The sequence below is a fragment of the Camarhynchus parvulus genome, chromosome 4 (assembly GCF_901933205.1).
Source record: "Camarhynchus parvulus chromosome 4, STF_HiC, whole genome shotgun sequence".
In the NCBI taxonomy this organism is placed as follows: Eukaryota; Metazoa; Chordata; class Aves; order Passeriformes; family Thraupidae; genus Camarhynchus; species Camarhynchus parvulus.
In genome coordinates this window covers 6,384,884-6,407,781 of record NC_044574.1, presented here as the reverse complement: position 1 = coordinate 6,407,781, position 22,898 = coordinate 6,384,884, and the positions used below count along the sequence as shown (strand labels likewise).

At 44.2% G+C, this 22,898-nt stretch overlaps 1 protein-coding gene across 1 annotated transcript in view; it reads right to left on the bottom strand.

Moving 5' to 3' along the window:
- Positions 1 to 17,470: 17,470 nt before the first annotated feature.
- The window catches only part of POLR1A (RNA polymerase I subunit A), a 32,528-nt gene continuing 27,100 nt past the window's right edge, over positions 17,471 to 22,898 (bottom strand). The window contains exons 32-34 of the mRNA XM_030948170.1: positions 22,330 to 22,447; positions 20,985 to 21,149; positions 17,471 to 18,448 (exon numbers count right to left, since the gene is read on the bottom strand). Of these exons, the coding sequence (XP_030804030.1) occupies positions 18,348 to 18,448; positions 20,985 to 21,149; positions 22,330 to 22,447 (384 nt within the window). The 3' untranslated portion in view covers positions 17,471 to 18,347. The remainder of the gene's footprint in view (positions 18,449 to 20,984; positions 21,150 to 22,329; positions 22,448 to 22,898) is intronic.

Below are 22,898 nucleotides of genomic sequence, written 5' to 3'. Positions count from 1 at the left end.
GACATACTCTGGACCAGGTGAATGTGGCAGAAGTTCACATTGCCTTGCTTTGCTGAGAGCTCTCTGCCTTGCAGATACAGAAGGATGTCACAGAGTCCCTTGTAATGTTCCCCAAGGGCTGCCCATCCCTGCCCTGCATTGCAGCACCAAGTGTGACAGAGAGACCAGGGCTTTTCCTGGCTTTTCCTTTCCCCCCAGCAGTGCTGCAGTATCATCCCCTCCACCAGCATTGCTGTTTCCCTGCTATATTCCCTTCTTGCCCATTATCCCTTCTATCCAAGCAGCAATTCCCATCTCTCCGACAGTGCCTACAGCGCTTCCTTCCATGGCACTCTGAGCTGAGCCAAGAAATTTCCTTCTCTGGGATACAACCCGAGGTCAACCCAAGCCCTTTTTATTTTGAGCTGAGACTTTAACTGGCCAGGAATCTGTTTGCTGAGAATGGTAGCAGAAAGAGAAGTCTTTCCAAAATGTACGGGAAATGTTAATGTGGAAGAGATACTGGTTGCTAAAATGCCCTAAAATGCCTCTGATTAGAGACCAGTGAGCCCTTTCTTAGCCCTACAGTTAGTTTTATAAAGAATTCCTTTTGTAGGCCTAGGGTGGTGTTTAACACCAAGCAGAGCAGAGCTAAGGCACGGCAGCATCGCTGTGGTGGTGCCGGTACCGCAGCACAACAGGAGCAGCTCAATGACACTGCGGTCATGCCTCTGAAAGTGCTTCCAGTTCACTTGTCAGGAGGTTTTCTGGCACAGCTCAAAGCAAAGCAACAGGCAGCAAGCTTTATCAGTAGGACTTCAGGGATGTCAGCCTGGCCTTTAGTGCTCTAATCCCTTGTAAAGATTATTACTGCTTTAATTAGGGGTATGAATTTTTCTGTTTGCATGAGGTTTTCTTTCACAGAGGCATCTTACTAGGAAAGCCACAAATATTTTAGTATAAACATCCTGACATCATTATAGTTTATTTCTCTCCCCAAATGGAAGTACACTTATGTCACTGTTAAAAACTTACTGTCCTGAAGTGTACTAGTTTAAAAGCATTAGAGAGAAAGCAATGCATTAACAAGCACAAGGGTGAAGTGGCTTCAGGGGAAACCCAGAATTGCTTTTTATCCTAATTTTCTGTTCCCTAATGAACAGCAGGTACTGAAGACATTTACCACCACCATGGCCATAGGGGCCAGGCTCAATCTTTAAATGAAAAGATGTTTTCTGTGGATTACTTTGAGTGAAATATTGGTGGGACGCACTCCCAGAGCATTTGCTGTCCCTCAACAGACTGCACTCGCTGTGGTTATGTTGACAAACATGTCTATCATAGCCAGTAATGAAAAGACATTATAAAATTCATTGCAAATGTCCCCCTTGATTTTAGGAGATGTTTGATGCAACACATATGATCCTAATAATAGTGTGGGATCTTACCACCCTGCAGACCTTGCTACATGAAGGAGAGTCACTCCCACCTTAAACATGCCTATTTCTATTTCTCTTGGCTGCTGCCAAAGGAAGCCCAGAACGCCTGGCTCAAATATCCACATCACTGTGGGAGGCCTGGAGGGTGGGTCAGATAAACCTCAAGAGAAACCAGCATCAAATTTCAGATAAACAAGGTCAGGCCAGCAGATACACAGACTTTGTCTTAAGCCTTGAGCAAGGCTGAACAGTATTAAAAGACTGGAATGGAAAACTGGGGGGAAAAAAAGGCTCATTTAACTAGTGTTTACAGGAACAGGGATCTGCAGAACTAGAGATGAAAAATGTGATGTTTCAGATGGCTCATTCATGAGTGTGACAGTGAGTCACCTTATCACAGCTTTTCTTCAGCAGCAGCAGCAAGAAGAGATATAAAAATAAATCTGAGTTCATAGGGAGTCACCAGTTTGCAAACCACACAGAAGAGCCATAGAATATGGCTATTTAAATCAGATTAGATTTATAAAGGTCACTGATAAAGTAATTGTATTCTCTAGTAATTATATTCATATCTATATACTGCTGATGACTTACCCTGTGTTGGGGAAGGTGTTCCTTGCTTCTGGTGAAAGATATGAAGAGTAAGGTGGATAACTCTCTTGGAAAATGAGGTATATGGCTTTCTTTCAATCAATATTGCTACTGTTTAATTAGTGGTAAGAAGACAGAGCTCAGTTTACTTACCAGAAACCTTTACTTATCCCTACTAAAAAAAGTGGAGTTTTAATACAGCAGAAACTCTTATAAAAGATCTGGTGAAGATATCTAATTCAGTGTAAGTATCCTTGGTGCTTCCTGTCTTTGCAAATAACATGGTTTGATATTGCTCCTGTCATCCCATTCTTCACTGGGGATGAAGCTGGGACAAGGAGAACTTCCATTAAAGTCCCAGAAGTCTCAAACCATGAAAACTTCTCAGCACCAGCTTTGTAACCCCCCAGAAAGGCTGAGTAAAGACAATGGATGTTGGTATAGGTCTTGTTTTAGCACCTGAGAGCAGCAACTCCATTTTTTTTTAACTTCTAATGACTACAATTTGTATTGCACTAAATCTGCCATTGGTTTTCATTAAACAGAGGTCATGTAAAAAAAAAACCAAAAAAACAAAGCTCTAAAATTTAATGACCCATTATCATCAGTGACACACTAAAAATGGTGTTGCACATATCCCTTTAAGTGACATTTCTCCAGCCATCCTGTAGCAAATTGAGACAAGCCAGTGCCTTGCTCCTCTGGCTGTCTGCTTAAAATGACACCTCCAAAAATATCTGCAACAACAAGACTTAGCTGGGAGACTGTTTTGTCATCTAATACAACAATCCTGTCATTGTTTCACGCTTGCTTTTACCTGATGCTCTGCATGCAGGTGGCCAGATCCTTCTCTGTTCCCCATTTTGAGGGCAAGTTGTGGCATCCCTAGGCATCACTGGTGGTCCTTGTGAAATACAGTTGTTCTCCAACAGTTATTGTGGCTTCTGTGGTAATAAAATAATTCAGAAATAAGCCTCATCTTTAAGGATGGAGTTTACTTTGTTCACACCTGCTAGGTAGGGCACATGCAGTTCTCTGATGTTCAGTTTTGACTCACCTACAGCTAATTTTTGTCTCTGCAGGCACTGGAAGATTGTATGAGGAGATTTCAGTATACAGCTGGAACAAAGAATCTCACCTTCCTGACACGATTTACTTTCTCCTCACAGCTTGGCAGCATCCCTTTGGTTTGACTGCCATGTGAGTGTCTCCCACATTAATCATATTAATCATGCTGCTTCCCAGCCTGCCCAGTGTACCCAGCTCTGCTCTGCTCAGACCACCATGCATGCCTGGCCCTGCTTCCAGCAGCTTTCTGGACGTGCCTTCTGTTGGCCTTCAGCCTGCTTGGTGTGTCACACTGTACAAGGGATGCAGCACACAGGTGAAGCAGAAAGTGTTTACTTTCCCTTTCCACACTTTGGCTGCCAACCAGGTGTATTGAGCAACCAGACTTGCAGTGAACACCTTGCTCCTTAAATCCCCCTTTCCCAGGCACCATTTCTGGGACCATCACAGAAGGAGTGACTCACTGCCACCTTCTTGTCCCTCAGTTCTCCTTGTTAATGAACAAAAAATCTTCACCAGAACCTGCTTTCTCAGTAGCAGGACCTTGTTCAGCTGACTGCACAGTGACCTGGCACTGCTGCTGATAACAGTACAAACAGACACATATCCTCATCTCTCTAACAGTGCTGGGTCTGTAACAGGCTCTGCTGTCTCCAATCCTCCCTTAGTGGTGTGTCCCAGGTGACCTTTTCCCACGTGGTTTCACAAGCTGAGGTTTCCTCTCTGCGCCTGGAGATGCTCTGCCTGCCACACCACTGGTTCATCACCACGGGCGTGGCCTGCAGCTGTGGTTTCTGCCCAGGTGCTTTCCTGCCCAGAGCAGCAGCAGACACTTGTCTCTTTGGTGTCTGTATGGAGTGGCCCAGTGCCTGTTCCCATCTCCTCCTCACTCATTGCCTGTTTCTATTGCTCTTGGGGCTTTATCTCCACACGCTTGGCTTCTTAGTAAATTCTTGCTTGCTTTTCTACTTCTCCCTCTCATTTGGATTTATGTTTAGCTTCCTGATTTCTGGAAGAGAGAGTTGATACTTGACTGGGAAAAGTCCAGGAGGGAACTGGAGGTGGTGCCTTTATGGACAAGTTGGAGAAGAATTCGGTTCATCAAAGGAACAAGGAGGTGATGAGTGACCAAGTTGCCACTCCCAGAGAGGTAGAGCAACACAACAAGGATTTCCCCATCCCTTCAACCTAATCTTCTGTAAGTCACATGCATCCCTCAGCAAATGTACTTATTAAACCCTAATTAATGACGTCTTGGTGGTTTGGAGGGCACTCTCCCATCCTGCCCACTCACTGCCATGTAATGATAATTTTGACTTTACTGATTATCTTTAACAACACCAATTACTAGTCAGGGATGGCAGCATTGCTTAAAATGATAAAAAAAGTTGACATACCTTCACTCCTTCTCTCCTTTCAGGGAGAAAAGAAAAGCAAGCCCTTCGTTAAAGTGCTCGAGACCACTTTAGTGGTAAAGAAAGAGCAGCAGAAGAAATGGGGTGAGCTGAATGTGGACTAACTCAGATGGGAAGCTCAGGTGATATTTGCAGCTATTGCCATGGGTGGTTTGCACCAGTGTGTTCTCCTGCACTACAGAGGTTCTTAACCTGTTCCAAATCTTTCTTAAATTGTTTTAGCTTCTGCCTGCAAATTACTGAATTCTAGTGTAATTGATTTAAGGAAGGGTTAAATTGGGTTAAGTACAACTCCATTATGTACTCTTACTGCTTTAATTAGGTCAATTTAAAAACAATTTAGAAAAGTTGCACTGACTGGTTTAGTTAATGTAGATCAGAGTCCAGATAGAATGAAAGAGCAAAATAATTCATTCAGTCATCAATTCATCATTTTTTTATGGCCACATATCAGATGGTCTAAATTTATGGTTTTGTTAAGAACAGCTGTGCTGGAGCATACATATGTGCTGGGAATTTATTGAGCTGAATTTGAGAACAGTTTTTTCCACCATGCTGCCTTAGACTCCAGCCTGGCTGGGTTTGCTCTCCTCATTTCTGAGGGGAAGTTTGCTGGAGGTGTTGCCAGCAGCCACAGAATCAGCAGCCTTAGCACCAGCCTGTAACTGCACAGCCCTCAGCTGGCTCCACCAGGACACTTTTGAAGCAAGAACATCCCTGCTTTGTACACTGCCAACAGCCTGATGGCACAGTTACCTGCTGAGGGTCAGACCTGAAACCTGAAGCAGCATTATGGCCTTAGAGAAGGGGATGTAGAGGAAAGCACTTCCAGAATCACCTGCACTGCACTGGATGCTGATGGTGGATCCAGAGGCAGGGAGAAGCATCACATGGTGCTTACTCTAAATTCAGCTCTCCACTGCAAGGGATAACCCAGCACCCCAACCATGAAACCTAAACAGGAAGGATAATAGCGCAGACTGAAGGAAAGGGAGAGATCATTTGTTCCACCTCCTGCCTCAAGCCAGGACTAAACTATGGCAATGGCATTTCTGAATAGCTAAACCTTCCAGAAAGGAGATGAAGGTGATGGAAAAGAGAAGCTGTGAGGACCACTGGGCAGAAAGTCTGGGGCTCTTATCTCCCAACCCAGCAGTCTGGACAAAGAAGTCAGTGAAATAACAGGCTGCACTGAACCCTGGGGCAAGGCAAAGTCAGAGAGGCAGGCTCAGAAAATCAGGAAAACACCATGGCTGCCTATAAGGGTCTGTAGCATGGTCACATTCCCCAGAAACAGAAAGGGAGACCAAGGCAGTGCATCACAGCACAGAGACATCCTTCTGAAAGCTCATCTTCCCCCAGAGCTGTAGCAGTTTGGAAGCCAAAACCACTGAGCAAAGATCCAGTTCCTTGTGTTTCAACACTGTCAGTGTCAATGGCCAGAGACTGAGAAAAAATAAAGAAAATATTGAAGCAACCTCGTGACTTAAGAGATTTGGTGTTTTTGTGGGGGGACTGTATTTGACTTGGTTAAGGTGTGGCAGGAGCAGCTCCCTGACCCCACTGTTGTGCAGATGATGTTGTGCAGTGTTATAAAATGGAAACTCTTGTTGGTGTGTATTGGGTGAAATGATATTGCCCTGAACCAGTTAATTGTGCCAGCATCAAACAATTATAAAATGCCACCATAGAATCAGCCTGATGTCTCCTCACCATGGCTTCAAACAGCCACACACAACTGCCTCAGGCACAGGGTTTCATCAGGCAACCCCAGAAAAATACCTACACTGGGTCTAGTCAAAAATGTCCATAGCTCAGTATAATTTCCAGCACTAAAAAACAGAACAGGGTGAGGGTGATCCTTTCTCTGTTGTTATTTCCCAGACCTTGGCCATAAGTGCTGGAAGGATTTCCTGAAGCAGAGGCTGAGGTAACCAGCCCTGCGGGCCCCAGAGCTCCTGAGAGCCCTGCCCTCTATGAACTGGCCTAATCTCTTCTTAAACCCCTTTAGAATTTTCATCACTGACAGATCTTGTGGCAAGGATTTCCTTGGTTTAATGGTTGCTGGGTGTGAAATGGTTTCCTTTTATGTGAGTAAAGCTGTTTCTTGCCAAGGTCCTCCAAAGGCAAAGCCTGCGGTGTCTGGATGAGAGTCCTGGTGCTGCTGCTGGGGTGGAGGATGTTCAAACTGCAAGGATTGAGTTCCATGTGCTCAGCAGCTGTTAAAAAATCTGTGTGGGAAATGAATGGGAATTTGGGAAATCCTTCACCCAACACTTGGGCCAAAGTATGAATGACCTGCAGGGGAAGTGAGAGGTTGTTGCCATGGTGCACCCATCTGCCTCGGGCTGGGCATTTCATATCAAATCTGGAACTGGGGAGGGAAGCCAGAATATCCCAGGTCAAACTTTGCATGATTTTGAATGCAGATACACCAGAGAAGGAGCCTTTCCTTATAGATAGTCAGCAATTAAACTTTAACCCAGAACTGGTAATTTTGAATTCTCAGCCAAATAAGTGTTTGGGAAAAATACTCTGGCTGATTTTATCTCTCCTCTCTTGGTGATTGGATCATCTTGTTCTCCACACCCAACCAAACTTTCCAGCTGCAATGTTTAAACTTCATCATGAATCACATTTTCCATAGCTTTCCATCACTCAGATGTGTCTTTTCCAATGCAAAACTCTGGTTTTCCATCCTTAGCAGAGCCAGAAAAGCCACAGCATTAGACTCTCCAAGGAAATTCCTCCTTTACCCCTTAGTCAAACTGGATTTAAAGGCATCCACATGTGCAGTGCCATGAGGAAATCAGTCTCAGGTGCTTCACAACTGCTCATTCCCAGACTTGCAAAGGCACCATGAATAAACTCTCTTATTGCACACAGTGTCAAAGCAATTGAGCTGACAGGTGTCCAGGCAAATTTCAAGATTATTTGCATAGAGTTATTGCTCTGCAAAGAAATCACTGTGATTAACTTCTTCATTACTGGGAAGTCATTTATTTGTATTTATATGCATAATTGTATGCATGCTCAGAGCTGCATAGTTTGTTTAAAGTTGGATCATTTGGTCCAATGCTTCTATTCTGATTTCCTCAGGAATATTATTTGCATCTCCATCTTTCATGAAAAGCTGAAGTGATGCATCAAAAAATATGTATATTGACATACATATATAAGCACACGTACAATCTTTTAGACCATAGTTGGGAGATAACCTGTTATGCTTTTGCTAACAAAGAGGGACCACATTGAGAATTTTAAAATAATTAATTTTAAAAAGAGGAAGGATCCATGAGAACACAGTGTCTCTTCTAAGAGTCATAACAAAGGGTTTGTGTCTCAGCTTAGGAGCAGGACTTTTAAAAATAGCACAGTGCAGTACAAATAGCCCATCTTTGTCTCCCTCACTGTATTCCTAAGCCCGAGTGCAAACTGCACTGCCTGGTGTTTCAGAGCTGGCACCTGGCAGAATCCAGCCATAAAGTGTCCCTGGAGAAATTCTCAGCTGCGTCCTACCTCTCCTACCTGCTCCCTGGAGCAAAACATGGGAGCACAACACGATGGAGAGCAAGCAAACAGGTTGGAATAGGAAGGGGAAGCAAAGTGCTTGCAAAGCTCTGTGCAATTAGGGACTGCTCCTGAGGAGTGACAAGAGTTTCAAAATCTGCCTGCTAATTTGTAATTTGTTGTCAGCTTTGCATACAAGATTTAATTGAATGTCAGCTACTGGCAGTGTCCCCATTGATAGGACATGGTGTAATGGTAATTGTTTCAAACTAAAAGAGGGTCAATTTGCATTAGATAAAAGGGAGAAATTTTTTACAATGAAGGTGGTAAAACCCTGGCACAGGTTGCCAAGAAGGGTGGTGGATGCCCTATCTTCAGAACATTCAAGGCCTGGTGGGACAGGGCCCTGAGCAACCTGACCTAGTTGAGAATGTCCCTGCTTATTGTGAGGTTTGGACTAGGTAATCTTTAATGGTCCCTTCCAGCCCAAATCTTTCCATGATTCTGGGATTCTTTTCCATGAGCTGTGATGGGAAGGAGTAGGTTTTATTTAAAACTGTGGAGCCCCTCTCCAAGGGAGCCTGCCACACATGGGGACATCTCACAGCCACTGTGAGGGTGTGAGCAGCACTGGGGCTGTCCTGCACACACCTCCACAGAGGGGAAGAGGAGCAGCAGCTCTGCTGCCCTCCTGCCCTTTGCTCTGCTCAGCTGGCCACACTGCCTGCAAAGCAAGGTGGTGGATTTGGCCTGGCTCTGATCAACCCCCTGCTCACTGCAGCTGGGTTTAGCAGGGTGAAATCCTGCCTAAGGCACAACTGAGAAAATATTTTTGAATATGATATGATATGATATGATATGATATGATATGATATGATATGATATGATATGATATGATATGATATGATATGATATGATATGATATGATATGATATGATATGAGTTAACACAGATGCTTGTATCAGGCTCCAGACCAGCAGTGAGGAAATGGAAGCAGAAAGCCCTTTCTAAAGGTACTCTCCTGCCCTTCAGCTTCCCCTTCTTCCTCCCAGCTGAGAAGCCCTGGATTAAGCAAGTATAAAATCCTCATCACATCTTTCTTTTTTTCTTTTTTTTTAAGTTTGATTTGTCTTCAAAAACAGCCTCTGCAAGCCCTGTCCTGTCCCCAGTCCTGGCATGTTTTAGGCCCAGGAGGTGAATTCAGACAGCTCTGACAAAGGAGTGCAGGTTTGGGGGTTTAATTGATGAAAAGCAGTGAGGGCCAAATCAGCAGCAGGACAATCATGTGCACATCTGTGATGTCCTCAGCATGTGTTGACTCAGAGCCCAGAAATGGGAGACAGGCACCACTGGAGGTGATGCCTGAGTCATGGGTAACGTGCTGAGGGGTGGTGGGAAGGATGGGAATGCAGCCAGAAATGTTTCAAGGGGGACACTAAACTGCTGCAGAGGCAGCAGGACTGAAGGTCATGGAGAATTCAGGATGTCTCAGCCTTTGCTGATCCCTCTCTGGCTGATGCTGTGAGAGCTGTGTTGACTACCAGCCCTGTCTGATTTTACCAAGGTAAATTCCATGTATTGATTTATCCCAGACAGTAAAACCTCACCTCTGGGTCTCACATTTTGTTCTAGAAAGTAATAATTAACTCTCTCATTTCACACTGGGTACAAAGGCCTGGCCAGTTTTTGAGGGCTGGGGGAGCCAGGCTCACCCAGCAGTGCAGGGGAGTTTGGAGAGGGTGGACATTGACTTCTTCACCATGATGGGCCAGCATTTGCCATTCACATCTTTAGCAGCAGATTTTCCAAGTAGGGAAAAAATTAATCCTTGCCTAGGAAAGGCATTTCCTGGCAGCTCCCACCAAGCCAGAAGAGTGGTGACAGAGTGGGGTGGCTTAGGAAGGCACTGGCTGGCAAAACCTCTTTGTCAAAAGTGTCAGCAGGAGGTTGTTGGCCACAAAAAGTGGCTCAGGACACAGCCTGCCTCATATACCCATGGCTACAAACCCACTTGATAGCTTGATCTTTTGTGTTTTGAAAGCCTATGGTATCTGGATTTCCATCTTTCCATTGAAAAGAGGTTTTCTGGGGTGCCTATCAGAAACTCAGATCATTAGCTCTACTGTTCATTCACCTGTGTCCTTTTCAATCTTCCAAGGTCTTTACTACTAATTAAATGAGGTATTTGCTTCTTTTTATTATTAATTATGCCAGATATTCATATTCTGAGCCTACCTGATACCATAATATTCCTTAAAGGTAACATATTTGAATTTACTTTTGTTTTCTGCCTTTAATGATCTGGGTTCTTATGATGAAGTCCGTAATGGTAACCATCACAGTATGAAACTTCTTTCAAAAAAAATCCCAAATGTTTTCAAGGAATTAAAACTTAGAGAGAATTCCCCCAACATGACATGACATAAATTCATTACACTTATCACTACAAGAGCCATCTCAGCTGAGAAAAAATAGAAAAGGTCAAGGGTTGCACTCAATGATCTTGGAGGTCTTTTCCAACCTAAATAATTCTATGATTCATTTTGAACATTTCCTTTAAAAGAATGCCCATGAATCCCAGGAGGATAAAATATTTGCCTCACATGGCTTTGTAGGACTGTGTGGAATTAAGCCCAGCCACCAACTTGGAGTCACAGTCAGAGGGGTCCTGGGAAACACAGACCCCAGAGCTGTGCTGTTGGGATTAGCTGCAATGGATGAATCCCAGCCTGGCTTTACACTCCATGGCCTGACCAGGTGGATGTGCCATCAATCATTCACTCTCCATGCAGATCTCCCATTTTATCCCAAAATGAATGAGGACTCATTCTCGTAAATAGCTTAGTGTGAAAACAGTTTGGTATGACAGATGTTGGCAGGAAACAGAAAAAAGAAAAACTAAACTAATTTCAGTTCCTTGAATTTGACACAAAGGAAGGGAGGGACAGGTTTCAGTGTTGATAAGAGAGGGGGAAGCTTTTGGGCAGCGCAAGAGGAAGGCAGCAGTGACCTGTGCCCTCCCTGGCAGCAGCACAGGGCACAAGGCTCCCCTTGCCCAAGCACCAGCCCCAGCAGCAGCCTGGACAGGCCAGCATGAATCACAGGAGTGGTAGCCCTGTCATGGCCTTCTGGAAAGGATTATCACCACCAAGCAAGGGCGAGGCTTTGCCCAAAACTGGGGTGCCAGGAATACAGCAGGGAAAGGCAGTTAAACTGGACATGGTTACATTTGACCCGGCTGGACACTGAGCTGCAAGAGCTGTTTGTGCAAGCCAAAGCCACACCTATAAGAGCTCTGCAAGTGGAAGGTAATGCTGAGAGAGAGACTCCAAAAGCAGTGCCTGGGAAGGACGTGGCTTCCAGGGGCCAACAGAGAGATCTGAAGCTACTTGGTGGCAAAGAGTTGGGTCAGTGAGAGCCCTGTGGTGAGGGTAAAGGGGTGGATCCTCTCTGTGCTCCCACCACATGCTTTGTGTCACCCAGCTGCTGCTGGCCTATTCAGCTGGAGCACATCCATGGGCATGATCTGTCTCTGATGGAGGAAGATGACTTTGTCCTGATCTGGCTGTACCAGAGATAACTGAGCAGATCTGCAGCATGGTGGGTGGAGGTGAAGAAGCATCAGCACCTTAAAAGAGCTGTTTCAGCAGCTCTTTCCTCCCCAGAGCTCTGGACCAGCCCCAAAACATGAGGCAAAGCCAAAAGTTTCTGCCTGAGCTTAGTGTGGAAACCCAGGGCACCACAGGGAATATTTCTCTGTCTGCTCTGGGGTGCCCTGACACCCAGGGCAGCACTGACTTTCACCCTCATCCATGGAGAAAGTTTCCCAGACTTCAAGATAGACTAGCATCCACAAAAGTGTGAAATAGATTATGAAGAGTACTGTAGTTGTATCACTTGGTGAGAAATTTAGGTTTTGGGATTTTTAGTATGTTGTGGATGGCAGCAAGATGGAGGGCACAGGGTGTTGTCCTGGTTTCTTCTTCATGCTTCTTCTTCCTTCTTCTTCATGGGTTTGGGTGGCATTTTGTAATTGGGCAGAAAAGTCAGCATTGTGGGCTCTGTGGGATCAGTTCTTGGGTTAAAAGGGAAAATAATCCAGGTGTCCTTTCTTAATTGGATAATTTAGTCTTAGAAGACTTTGTAACAAGAGATTGTTGGCCATTTTGTGCCTTCTAATGAAAAGCTGCAGAACTCACAGTAGTGAGACTGTTTTACTGATAAGAAATAATAAACACCTGAGTCTGAACATGAACTACTGTCTCAAGTGCCTTTAATCCAGACCCAAAGAACCTGATACTTCAGTTACTATAAAATTACATAAATTTGTCCCCAGTGCTGATGTTTATGCAAAGAGGGGATGAAATGGGCCCTTCCTACTACTGCCCCTCTTGGTGCCAGTCTGGGTCCAGCCTCAGACTCCTGCCTGAGCTTTGCAAAAGTAGTAAGTCAGATTCTGCTGTCTTTCCACTCCTGTAAAATCCACTTCTGTAGCTTAACCCAAAATTAAAGATCCATTAAGTCACAGTTGATTTCTGTGGCAGGCTGAGGGCACTGCTCTGGTTTGTAGCTTTATTTACACTCAGGAGGCTTCTGGGGCTAAAATGCATCTCAAATTCTGCATCTTCCTGAAGTAACCCCATCTCCCAGGCAGAGCAAATACAGTATAACAGAAAGCAGAAGAACCCTGTATTGAAATGTTCCACAAAGCATTGATTTTTTTTTTCAAGGGACAGGCCTGGGATTTTTCTGCAGAGCTGTTGTGCTGCCAGCATACAATTTGCTCTACTTGCCCTTTTGGTTTTAATGTCCCATTAATAATGCATCTCTGTATTTATTGCAGTTTGCATTACTGTTCCACTGTTACATCTTGATCACTCGTTATTCTGTCTGTAGTGCCAGGCAGGGCTCCAAAACCCAAACAACAGCAGCAGTTTTACTACTGACCAAGCCATGAGCCCCACCAGACCCAAAGTAGCTCCACTGAGGGGGATCATTTATCTTCCCAAAGCTGGCAGGGCACACTGCTCCGGGGAAAACAGGAACAGCTCTACATCCTCTCCATCTCTGTGATCAGACCTAGAACTTTTCCAGGCCAGTTTGGACAGTCAGCTCTGTTGAGGAATCTAAGCCAGGAAACTGTAAAACATCATTAATGAGCAGCTTGCTTAATCCTGGCTGTGTGGCATCCAGTGTAACAGGAGCAGGAGCAGACTGTGGGATGGCTCTGGCTGACAGCTCAGCTCAGCAGTGCAGGCCTCCATGGAGGATGCTCTAATGATGCCTCCCTGATCAATTCTGCATTCTGAAAAATGCTGCTTAGCTGCCCTTTGACCCTGCAGCCAGCAGGGCTCTGTAGGTACTTTCATTTCCCACCCTAAAGCCCCCTGAGCACCCCATTGCACCCCCATGGGTCTCCAGCTCAGTATCCAGGATTGGATATCACAGTACTGGTGTTCAATTCCCAACTGGGAGCATCTTCAGGCCTCCTCAAACCTGTATTGCTCTGTAAATCAGAATTAGTGTAGAAAGGCAATGATGAAGGGGCTGGGGGGTTGCCTCACAGGAGTTACAGCGCTCACAGGGCTTCATTACTCTCTTTTCCCTGAGGACTTACCACCCCTGTCTTTCTCATCACAGGAAAATGCCTTGAATCCTGGAAAAGACCTAATTGCAATACTGTTTGGAGGCAGGATTTCTCTCCACCCTTCTGCACGAGGCTGCACAAACACAAGGAGAAAGGTTTCTCTGGTCTTCCAAGAAAGCTCTAACTTCCCCTTTCTTCCTCTGGGAATGGAGCTTACCTCCTTCTGCCCTTGTCCCTGTGAACAGTGTGTTATTTCCAGCAGCAGCAAGGAGTTTTGGAGGAAGAAAATGGAAATTTTCCTGTGCTGGTGGTTAGTGCACTCAGAAGGGGGGTTTGAAGCCCCTCAGGGCTCTGCAGAGAGCCCAGAGCAGAGCTCCTGTGTCCTCAGTGACTGCCTGGGCTCACAGGCATGACCAGACACAGGTCACTGTCTATGCCCTGGGTGCACTGTCAAAGAACTCACCTTTGCTCTCTTTTAATGCTATTATGCACAAAACAAAGCAAAATTTAGGGTCTTTAGGTTGAAGCATCATCCCTGCTATACAAACAGCAAAGCAAAGCAGGGACTGATGAGGCACAAAATTCCTGCTGTTCCCCTCTGGCTGAGGAGTTGGTTGCCATGCAGGAAGCTGTGGGAAGCAGAGCTCATTCTCCTCCATGCCTTCACATCCACCCCAAAGATCAAGACTGCCACTTTCAGCTCCAAAACCTTCGAAACACTTTTTGGATCTCAGCCCTTAAAGGCAGCCCTCACAAATTCTCCCATCTGACCTAATCCCAGAGAAGGATTTTTGTCCTGGCTTCCTCTGCCTGCTGCCAGCCACGTCCTGGAGCACGGCCTGGTCACCACAGTCTGACCTTGTGGGAAGTGTCCCTGAGCTGCCACATGCTCTCCCACTTGGCAAATTCCTCAGCAGATGAGGTTGCTTCCAGATTTCAGCACGTACTGGCAAGCATCAAGTGGTTTGTCCAGAAAGGCTCTGAATGATTAAAGATCTCGGGGAGCTGTGTTGTGGCCACTGCCTGGTTACTGACCCACGCAAGCACAGCAACATGGGAACCAGTGACCTGGGAAAACAAACTTTCCTGCTCCCTGTCTTCTAATATTTAGCTTTGCTTTTTGAGATGAAAGAGGAACGAATTCCGATTTGTATTCATTCTCATTGCCCAATTTAGGAGTTTTTAATCATTTACTGAGAAAAACAAGCCTTCTATTATGATTGATTGGACTTGAACATAGCTTGCATTCCAACTCCTGAGCAAATAGAAGCTGATTCACTGTTACCAAGACACTGAAAACATTTGTTATCTCTGTCTTGAAGGTAACAAATCTGCATCAGCAAGTGGGTGTGAACCACAGAATCGTTTGGGTTGGGAGGAACCTTAAAGCTCATGTCGCTCCAACCTTTTGCCATGGGCAGGGACACCTTCCACTAGACCAGGTTGCTCAGAGCCCCATCCAGCCTGGCCTTGAGCATTTCCAGGGATGGGGCAGCCACAGCTTCTCTGGACAGCCTGGCCCAGTGTGTCACCACCTTCACAGGGAATTTCTCCCTTACATTTAATGTAAATCTCTTTCAGTTTTTGCCCATGTAAAACATCACTCTCCCTTACTTATGCCCCCTGTTAAGAACTGGAAGGCTGCTATAAGGGCTCCCCAAAGTTACCTCCTCTACAGACTAACACAGTCCCAGCTCTCTCAGCCTGTCTTCACAGGACACACAGGCACATCTGTACAGCAGGAATAAACCCACAGCTTATGCCCTGCTTGCCAAAGCACATGGGACCAGATGAGGATCACTGCTTCCTCTTTCTGGCTGAGCAACTCTGAATTCTCCTAATTGCAGCTTTCAAAAATTCTCTTCCCCAGCTTTCACATCTTCATACATTCAGCAGCCCATCCCTGGAGTGCACATTCAAGCTTATACCCTTTACTTTTCCAGACAGATTGAATACTATTATTAATAGACATAAAGAAAGGGAGACAATTTGGAAGTTGCTTTTTCTTCCCTCATTCCTCCTGTGTTTCCACAGCATTGGGATATCCTGGCACCCTGAAGTGCAGCAGAGAGCCAAGAGAAGGGATGGTTCCCTTCTTCCAGCCTTTCAATCATGATCTCCTCCTCTCTACAAAATCTCATGTACTGCTCACTCTTTGGGGTCCTTTATGCCAAAAGTGACTCTCATTTGTCTGTTGCAAATAATCACAAAGCAGCAAGAGCCCCAGCCATTACTGCAGCCTTTTTCCACACTGTGTTTGGGGGGAGGTGGCTCACACTTCCTCAAAAAGCACTGTATAGTGAGAGCAATGAGTGCCAGGAGGAAAACAGACTTTTAAAATAAAAGATCCAGATGCAACAGAGGTTCATGGGATGGGAAAAGAAGGTAAAGTTTCCTAACCACATGAAGCAGGACTTTTTTCTAGCTGTTTTCTGCACACACATGAATTCTAAGCAAACCCAAATTCCTTTCTCAGAAAGGGCAGTTTAGATGATCCACAAGCCAATCTGCTCACACCAGGGATGAGGAGCAATTGCTACCTCAGCTGCTTCTCCTTCACAGTATAAAATAAACCCATTTATATGCCAAAATATCTACCTTTCTCCAGCCTTGGAGATATGGCCTCTCATCTGAGGTTGTGTTTCTCCCCTATCACTTTTGTCCATGAACAGGGACAGCCACTCACTTCCTTTTTCTATCCAAGATGTATTTGAGACTTTCCTACAGTGCCAATTCTTTCAGTACAATCAGAATTCGGTTTTGGACCCTGGTCTATGCCAATATTTCAGTACAATCAGAATTGGGTTTTGAACCCTGGTTTATGGCAATATTTCAGTACCATCAGAATCAGGTTTTGGACCCTGGTCTATGCCAATATTTTGTCAGGAGACTTTCCTACAATGCCAATCAGTACAATCAGAATCAGGCTTTGGATCCTGGTCTATGCCAATATTTTAAAGGCAACTCAGCACTGAAAGGGAAAGTTGGATCATCCTGCCACAGCCTGAGCCCATTTGCCAAGTGGCTCTAGCTAAAGAATCAGCAGTGTTACTGGGAGCAGCACTGAGAAACCACTTCACTTGAATGAATGAGTTATTTAGATCAAACTGTTCTGAGCACCAAGGGATGCCACATCTCCAGATAGGAAATGTAGCATAGATGTTCTTCACTGCAGGACTCTGAATGTGTTTTGTGGATCCCTCAACAAACAGTCTGTACCAGTACAGATGTAACCTGGAAGTAAAAACCTTTTTGTACAATGTTTGTTCTTTCCCATCTGTTTGCTAAATTGTACCAAACTGAATCTCTCATGATTCTTTGCTGAATGATGTTTTTGACAACTACAAAGCAGGTGCTAAGACTGGAGAAAGACATAAGGAAATGTTTCACAGGGATTTCCAAAGTGAAACTGGACACCTGCTGAGTTAAGGCATTTGTTAAGCTTCAGTGCAATTGGCAGGACATGTGACACAGCTCTAAGGGGCTGAGGCAGAACAGAGGCAGTCAAGGGACTCCACAGAGGCTCTTTCACAATCCTAAATCAACACAGCCCACTATCTGATCTGATCCCCCGCAGTGCAGCCCCCGTGGAAGTGGCCTTCCTCTGCTCTGGCACTCCCACTGGTGCAGAGGTACCAGTGAGAATAATTGGGCACTGAGATCTGTTAGAAAACTTGTCTAGATGGCAGTCAGCAAACTCCAAAGAGCTTTAGCTACTTGTGTGCAGTGCATCCTGATTAAAATACAATATATAAATGAGTCTGATTTCTGAGGAGTGGCAGACAGCCCTGGGTCACATGATTTTAACAGCCAGCTGAATCAAAAGTGAACTCCCCTTGGTAACACAACCACATAATATGGCATTCAGAATGTTTCTTTGCAATTTCTTTTATTAAATATCCTCTGTGATACAGAATATTTAAGCAAAAATAGTTTACAGTCTCTGTTTGGGTAATTCTTACGTGAGTCTTTCACATAGTCACTCCTACAGCAGCTCATGTTGGCATTTAAGGAACAAATCTTTAGCAAAAATCAAATCTCTCACTGTGGGAGATCTATTCTACCCAAAGAAGTTAAAAGAGCATTGGAAATGCCTATAGAAACTGTGAAAACTCTGAATTTCACTCTTCAGCTAAAAGAAATTTAGGAACTGTGTCACAGACACATTCTTCATAATAAATGAAGCAGCAGAATAGGAAAATGCATCCTCTGAAGTTTAAACAAGTTCATGTCAGTGCACCCAAGGGCAGCAAAAGGAGAGGAAATGCCTCAAGCACAATGCTCCAATGCACTGCTGAGGTTCAGCACAGCAGTGCCCAGCTCCACCTGCCAGTCTGCAATGTTATTTCCAGTACTAGAAATTTGTCATGTTAATGACCAATGGCAACTGGCACTATCTACCCTGATGGGATTCTGCCCCACAGATGTCAGACAGCATAAACAGATTCTGCTTTCACTTCTGCCTGCCAGAACAGCTGCACAGCCTGAGACCCAGACTGACTCCTGCATTTTATTCTTTTCTATGTAACCAACCTCATTTTTTACATTGATGAACTGTACATAAGTGTTTCTTTGGATCAAAAGATAGCTCCTATACTCATTAAATAGATAAGGCTCATTGGGTATCCAGATAAAGAAACCTGTTGGCACAGGAAGGGCATCTGGAGACACAGCACGTGCCCTCACTGTGTAGCTGTGGAGCACATGCAGCTCTCATGATGAACATTTCAAGGAGATCCTTAAGTTTCCACCAGAACTCTATGTCAGGGGCTGCTTGAGGTCAAACAAGCCAGTCCCTCCTTTGACAACCTTTCCAACCACCAGGCAGGCCGAAGGGGATCGCAGCTCATCGTGGGCACCTGCAACAGAATTCAAACAAAATCCTATCAGGAGGTTCCCAAAGGATTCTCCAAGGTGATTGCTGGAAAGAAATCGTTTTGGTTTATGTGCAAGAAGCCATCTGGTTCAGCACCCCCAGGTTCAGAAAGGTTCTGCCACCTGCTGTTCACACTGAATTGGGATTTCTGGGAGTTTAGAGGCCAGAACTCTTTCTAACCCTCCTACAACCACTACTATCTCATCCCCATCTTTGGTCCAAGCAAATAATTAGGCCACACATTACTAAAACCTCCTGATTCCACATGGAAAGACAAAACAGTCTGAATTCTAAGAGAACACAGATTTGACCTTCCAGCAAACACATCCTGGTGACTAAATAGATCACTAAAAAATACATGTGAGACAAAACTAGAAAGATTCCCTTGTCATTGCTGCCTTTTTCCTTTGTTAGCATGAATCCCTTTGATGTGTATTTTAAATCCCTCTGGCTAGATATGAAGAGAACTTTTCACTGGAGAGACATTCCATTAATTCCTCTGATTTTGTGGTTACTCACTGTAGCGAAATAGTGTCACAGAAATTTGGAAGCACTCCAGATGACATGTCTGGCTGGGATTGTTTTACTTCCACTGTTTTTGTAAGCATTCAGGCTGGTTTTCATTCATCTTAACTACAGCAAGCTGCAAGTTTATCATTAGCACAGTAGGAAATTGGAAATAAAATTGTTAAACTTCTGCTAAGTTTGGTTATCTTTCTTCCACTGAGCAAAATGTACTCAGCTTTGCATCATGCAGAGGGTGGGGGCAGGAGCACACACAGCACTGTGTATAGCATGTGCTCACTGCTCTGATCTCAGCCACAGCTGGATAATTAAATAGCTGCTCCTAAATGTGTGTCAGCTGAAGAAAAAAAAAGCCCCTTTGTTAGATGGTTAAACAGGACAGTCGTGCTGCCCTGTTTGCTCATGTGATGTGAACAAAGAGTCATTCTCTGAGCAAACAGCCCAGGGGATCTCTCTGCTGATGCAGTTCGCTCCCTGCACAAGGAGGCCTGCTGAGCAGCCTGTGCTTCAACAGCCCTGCTCACCTCAGCTGTGCACGTCCTCACAAACCTCCTCCTTTCCTTCCTACTGCTCAGGGCTCCTTTCCTTCCTACTGCTCAGGGCTCCTTTCCTTCCTACTGCTTCCCACTGCTCAGGGCATCAGCCCCAGGCACCCTCTCAGTGTCTCTTGAACTGTACAATCAAATTATCAGTTACATTAAAGCAAATTAGATCCAGGCTGCTACGATCCCCATTATGACTGACTTCCAGCGTGGTGAAATCATTAACTCCCTCTGCTTGTAATCAGTGCAGTTCCTGCCAAGCCACCCTGCCCTTCTGTCAGCATGCACTGAATGTCTTCATTCATAATATCCATACATTACATTTCACTTGGCAAAAAACTCCTTTGATTTAATTTCTAAGTCACTATGTGATACAACAAAAATCCACAGGGTGAAACTGAGTGAGAAACATCCTCTTCTCTTTAATTTCACCTTGGATTTACACTTTTCAGATTTCTTCACAATTTTCAGATTAATTAAGTCACTTGTAACCAATGCTATTAAAACCCAATCTCTCTTCCAAGAAAAGGTAAAAAACAGCATTAGCAAAAAGGAATTCAGTGATAGAAGTATTTCTGATGTCAGTGCAAGGCAGTTTAGGACAAGAGCTGAAGAGATCATGCTGAGAGCTGTCCCCATTTCTGTTAGGACACAGCACAGCAGCATCTGCAAAGCAAGCATCTGACTGGCAAGTGACAGAAACCAAGTTTATTTGCAAAAGGGAGATGTAATTAGTATCCAAAGAGGCTGAGATCACAAAAGCTGCCAAGTGACAGACTTAAAGCATGAGGCTTTTTTGATAGAAGGCCTTAAATGTAGATGGCCAGTGCTGCTCCAAACATCCTAGATGATCCACACAGCCCTGTGATCTCTACACCTTCCAGAGAGGCAACTGAGGGCAGAAGGATACTCCTGGCAATCTCAAATGGCACCAGAAACCTACCATTAGACAAATGAGTCTGACTCTGTGTTTGAGGGAAAAAAGGGAAGATAAAGAGCTAAATCAGAGTAACAGCCAGGTCTGTTCTCAAAATAAAACGCTGAATAGCAAGGCTGGAAAAGATATGGAAGTTATAACATGGGCACAGAAACAAAGCAGAGAAGACAATTTTAATAGTAGAGACAGAAAAAGGCAGATTTAGTAGCCTGTTATAAAGCTTAGCTATAACAAATCTTAGCAACCTTAAAGTTTGTTGTAAAAATGCCCATCTAATTCTTAAAGAAAGGAGTCACAGACCCCACAGACTACATGTGGGACCTGGCTTTATTTAAGCTGATGGAATTTTACTAAAAACATCTGGAACATTTTCCTAGGCAAAGGCTTATTTTAAATATCTGCCTCTGGCATATCTTCTAATGTAATTATGCATTACTCAAAATACTGGAAAGTTATGACAGAAACCAAGCATATGTGAAATGCTGCAGCAAGAGATCTCAAACTAAACCATTTACCCATCATTGTTGCATCCTTCAAGAATTTGTAGCTGGTTTCAAACGTCATCTGCTGCAGAGGGGAGGAGTTGGACTGAATTCCAATGCGATTCAGTGGTTTGTAAATTCCTTCAAAACACATGTAATCTGCCACAAGTGAAAGGTGTCGAGGGTCTACCACAATGCCTTAAAACACAAGGAAGACCAATCATCAGAGCATTCAAGGGCTAAGTCTGTGGGGCTTTTTAAACAAATCAGGTCTAAAATAAAGCCTTTGAATCCAAGCAGCTTGGAGAACATCTCTATTAACATTCTTCTGGCAGTGTGTCTCTGGTTTAACTGCTCCCCTCAAATATCCAAGAGAGGCAGACCTCACTCTAATACAAACCAGTATCTCTCCAAACTGAAATGAAAGGAATGGGAAACTGCAATGTTAAGAATGCTGTAAGGCAGCAGAGTTTCTCTACATGAAATCAGCAAATGTCTGCACCATCCTTGTTTGCACAGAAGGGGATCACACATCCATCCATCTGGGAGGGACAGAGCTCCTGCCTCTCACCTGGTGGCCTGGATTAGCTGGGCCCCAGAGTCAGAAAGGCTCTGATGTCCTCTGTGCATGACATCAGGCATTCACAGAAAACCCTGTTTAGGCTAAAAAAAAATGCACTTATTCCTAAATAACACTTGTGGACTCAGTGTAATGGGGGTCATTAACAGCTCTATGAACATTTACTGAGCAGTTCTTGAAACAACTTGAAGGTCAGACCATTCTGGGCTGCCATCTGGCAAATTTGTTTGCTAAAATTCCCACTGTATTAATCTTCCCTATTTTCAATAGTTTATTTCACAGCAAGACTCCACTGCAGTGAGTGCCTATGAAGCCATGCAGCCTCCCCTGGCTGGGCTCTCTGAATCATCTGAGAGAAGAACATTCACACAATGCAGTGCAGCTGTTTTAGCAAAGATACAAAAACTCAGGAGCCTGGACTCTCATTAAAAAGGCAAAGTGAGGCAAGGCTGATCCTCTTCTCAGGGCCACTGCACAAGTCTAACAGCTGGCTTCCTCAGACATTAATAATTAATTGGTCTGAAACGTGCAGCTTGCAAAACAATATACCAGAATGGAAGAACTCTGTGAAGGGGGAATAAATTCAACCTCACCTATTTCCTACTGATTAAAAGAAACCTAATAATTAACCAGCAAGGTCTTCACAGAATACTCGAAAATAATTAAAACAATGAAAACCTGCAACCTAAAAATAAGCACATAAATGAAAAGATCATGCAAAACCATAACTGAAAGCATGTGTCTGTATTTTCCTATCTTAATGTTATTAAAGACTATAAAAATACAAAGAAATCCTACCATATACAGCAAATACATCTTTTATTTCCTTTATAATCACCCTCAGGGCTGATTCAATTCCATAGTTCTTAGCCATGGAATGGATATCATTGCAATAAAGTCTGTTCAGATCCAAAATCTGAAAGCAGAAAAAACAGAGACACAAGTTAGGACAACAGTTGCTCTGTATTTCTAAATAACTTAAGCTAAGCTAAAACAGATTTTTTCCTACATTTTTCATGAACTTAAGCAGCACTAACAGTTACAGAAAACTAGGCAGCAGCCTAGCTGTCAAACACAGAGAAAAATTATTCTGAGGATTTGTGTTAAGTAGCATTAAATAGATGAATAGGAGCACTGGAGTCAAAATTCACCACAGGAGAAAATTAACTGAAATCACAAAAAGCAAGCTAAGAAAACACACCAGAAAACAAGTTAAAGTCTTCCAAACAACACAATGCAATGCCCAGTGTGGCTCAGACAGCCAGAACTATTAGCAAAAGAGAAGATGCAGATTAAAACAATCCTGTATTTGGAGAGCAATGGCCTAGATGGGATAACCGAACTATTCATCTCCAAGCACTGCAATT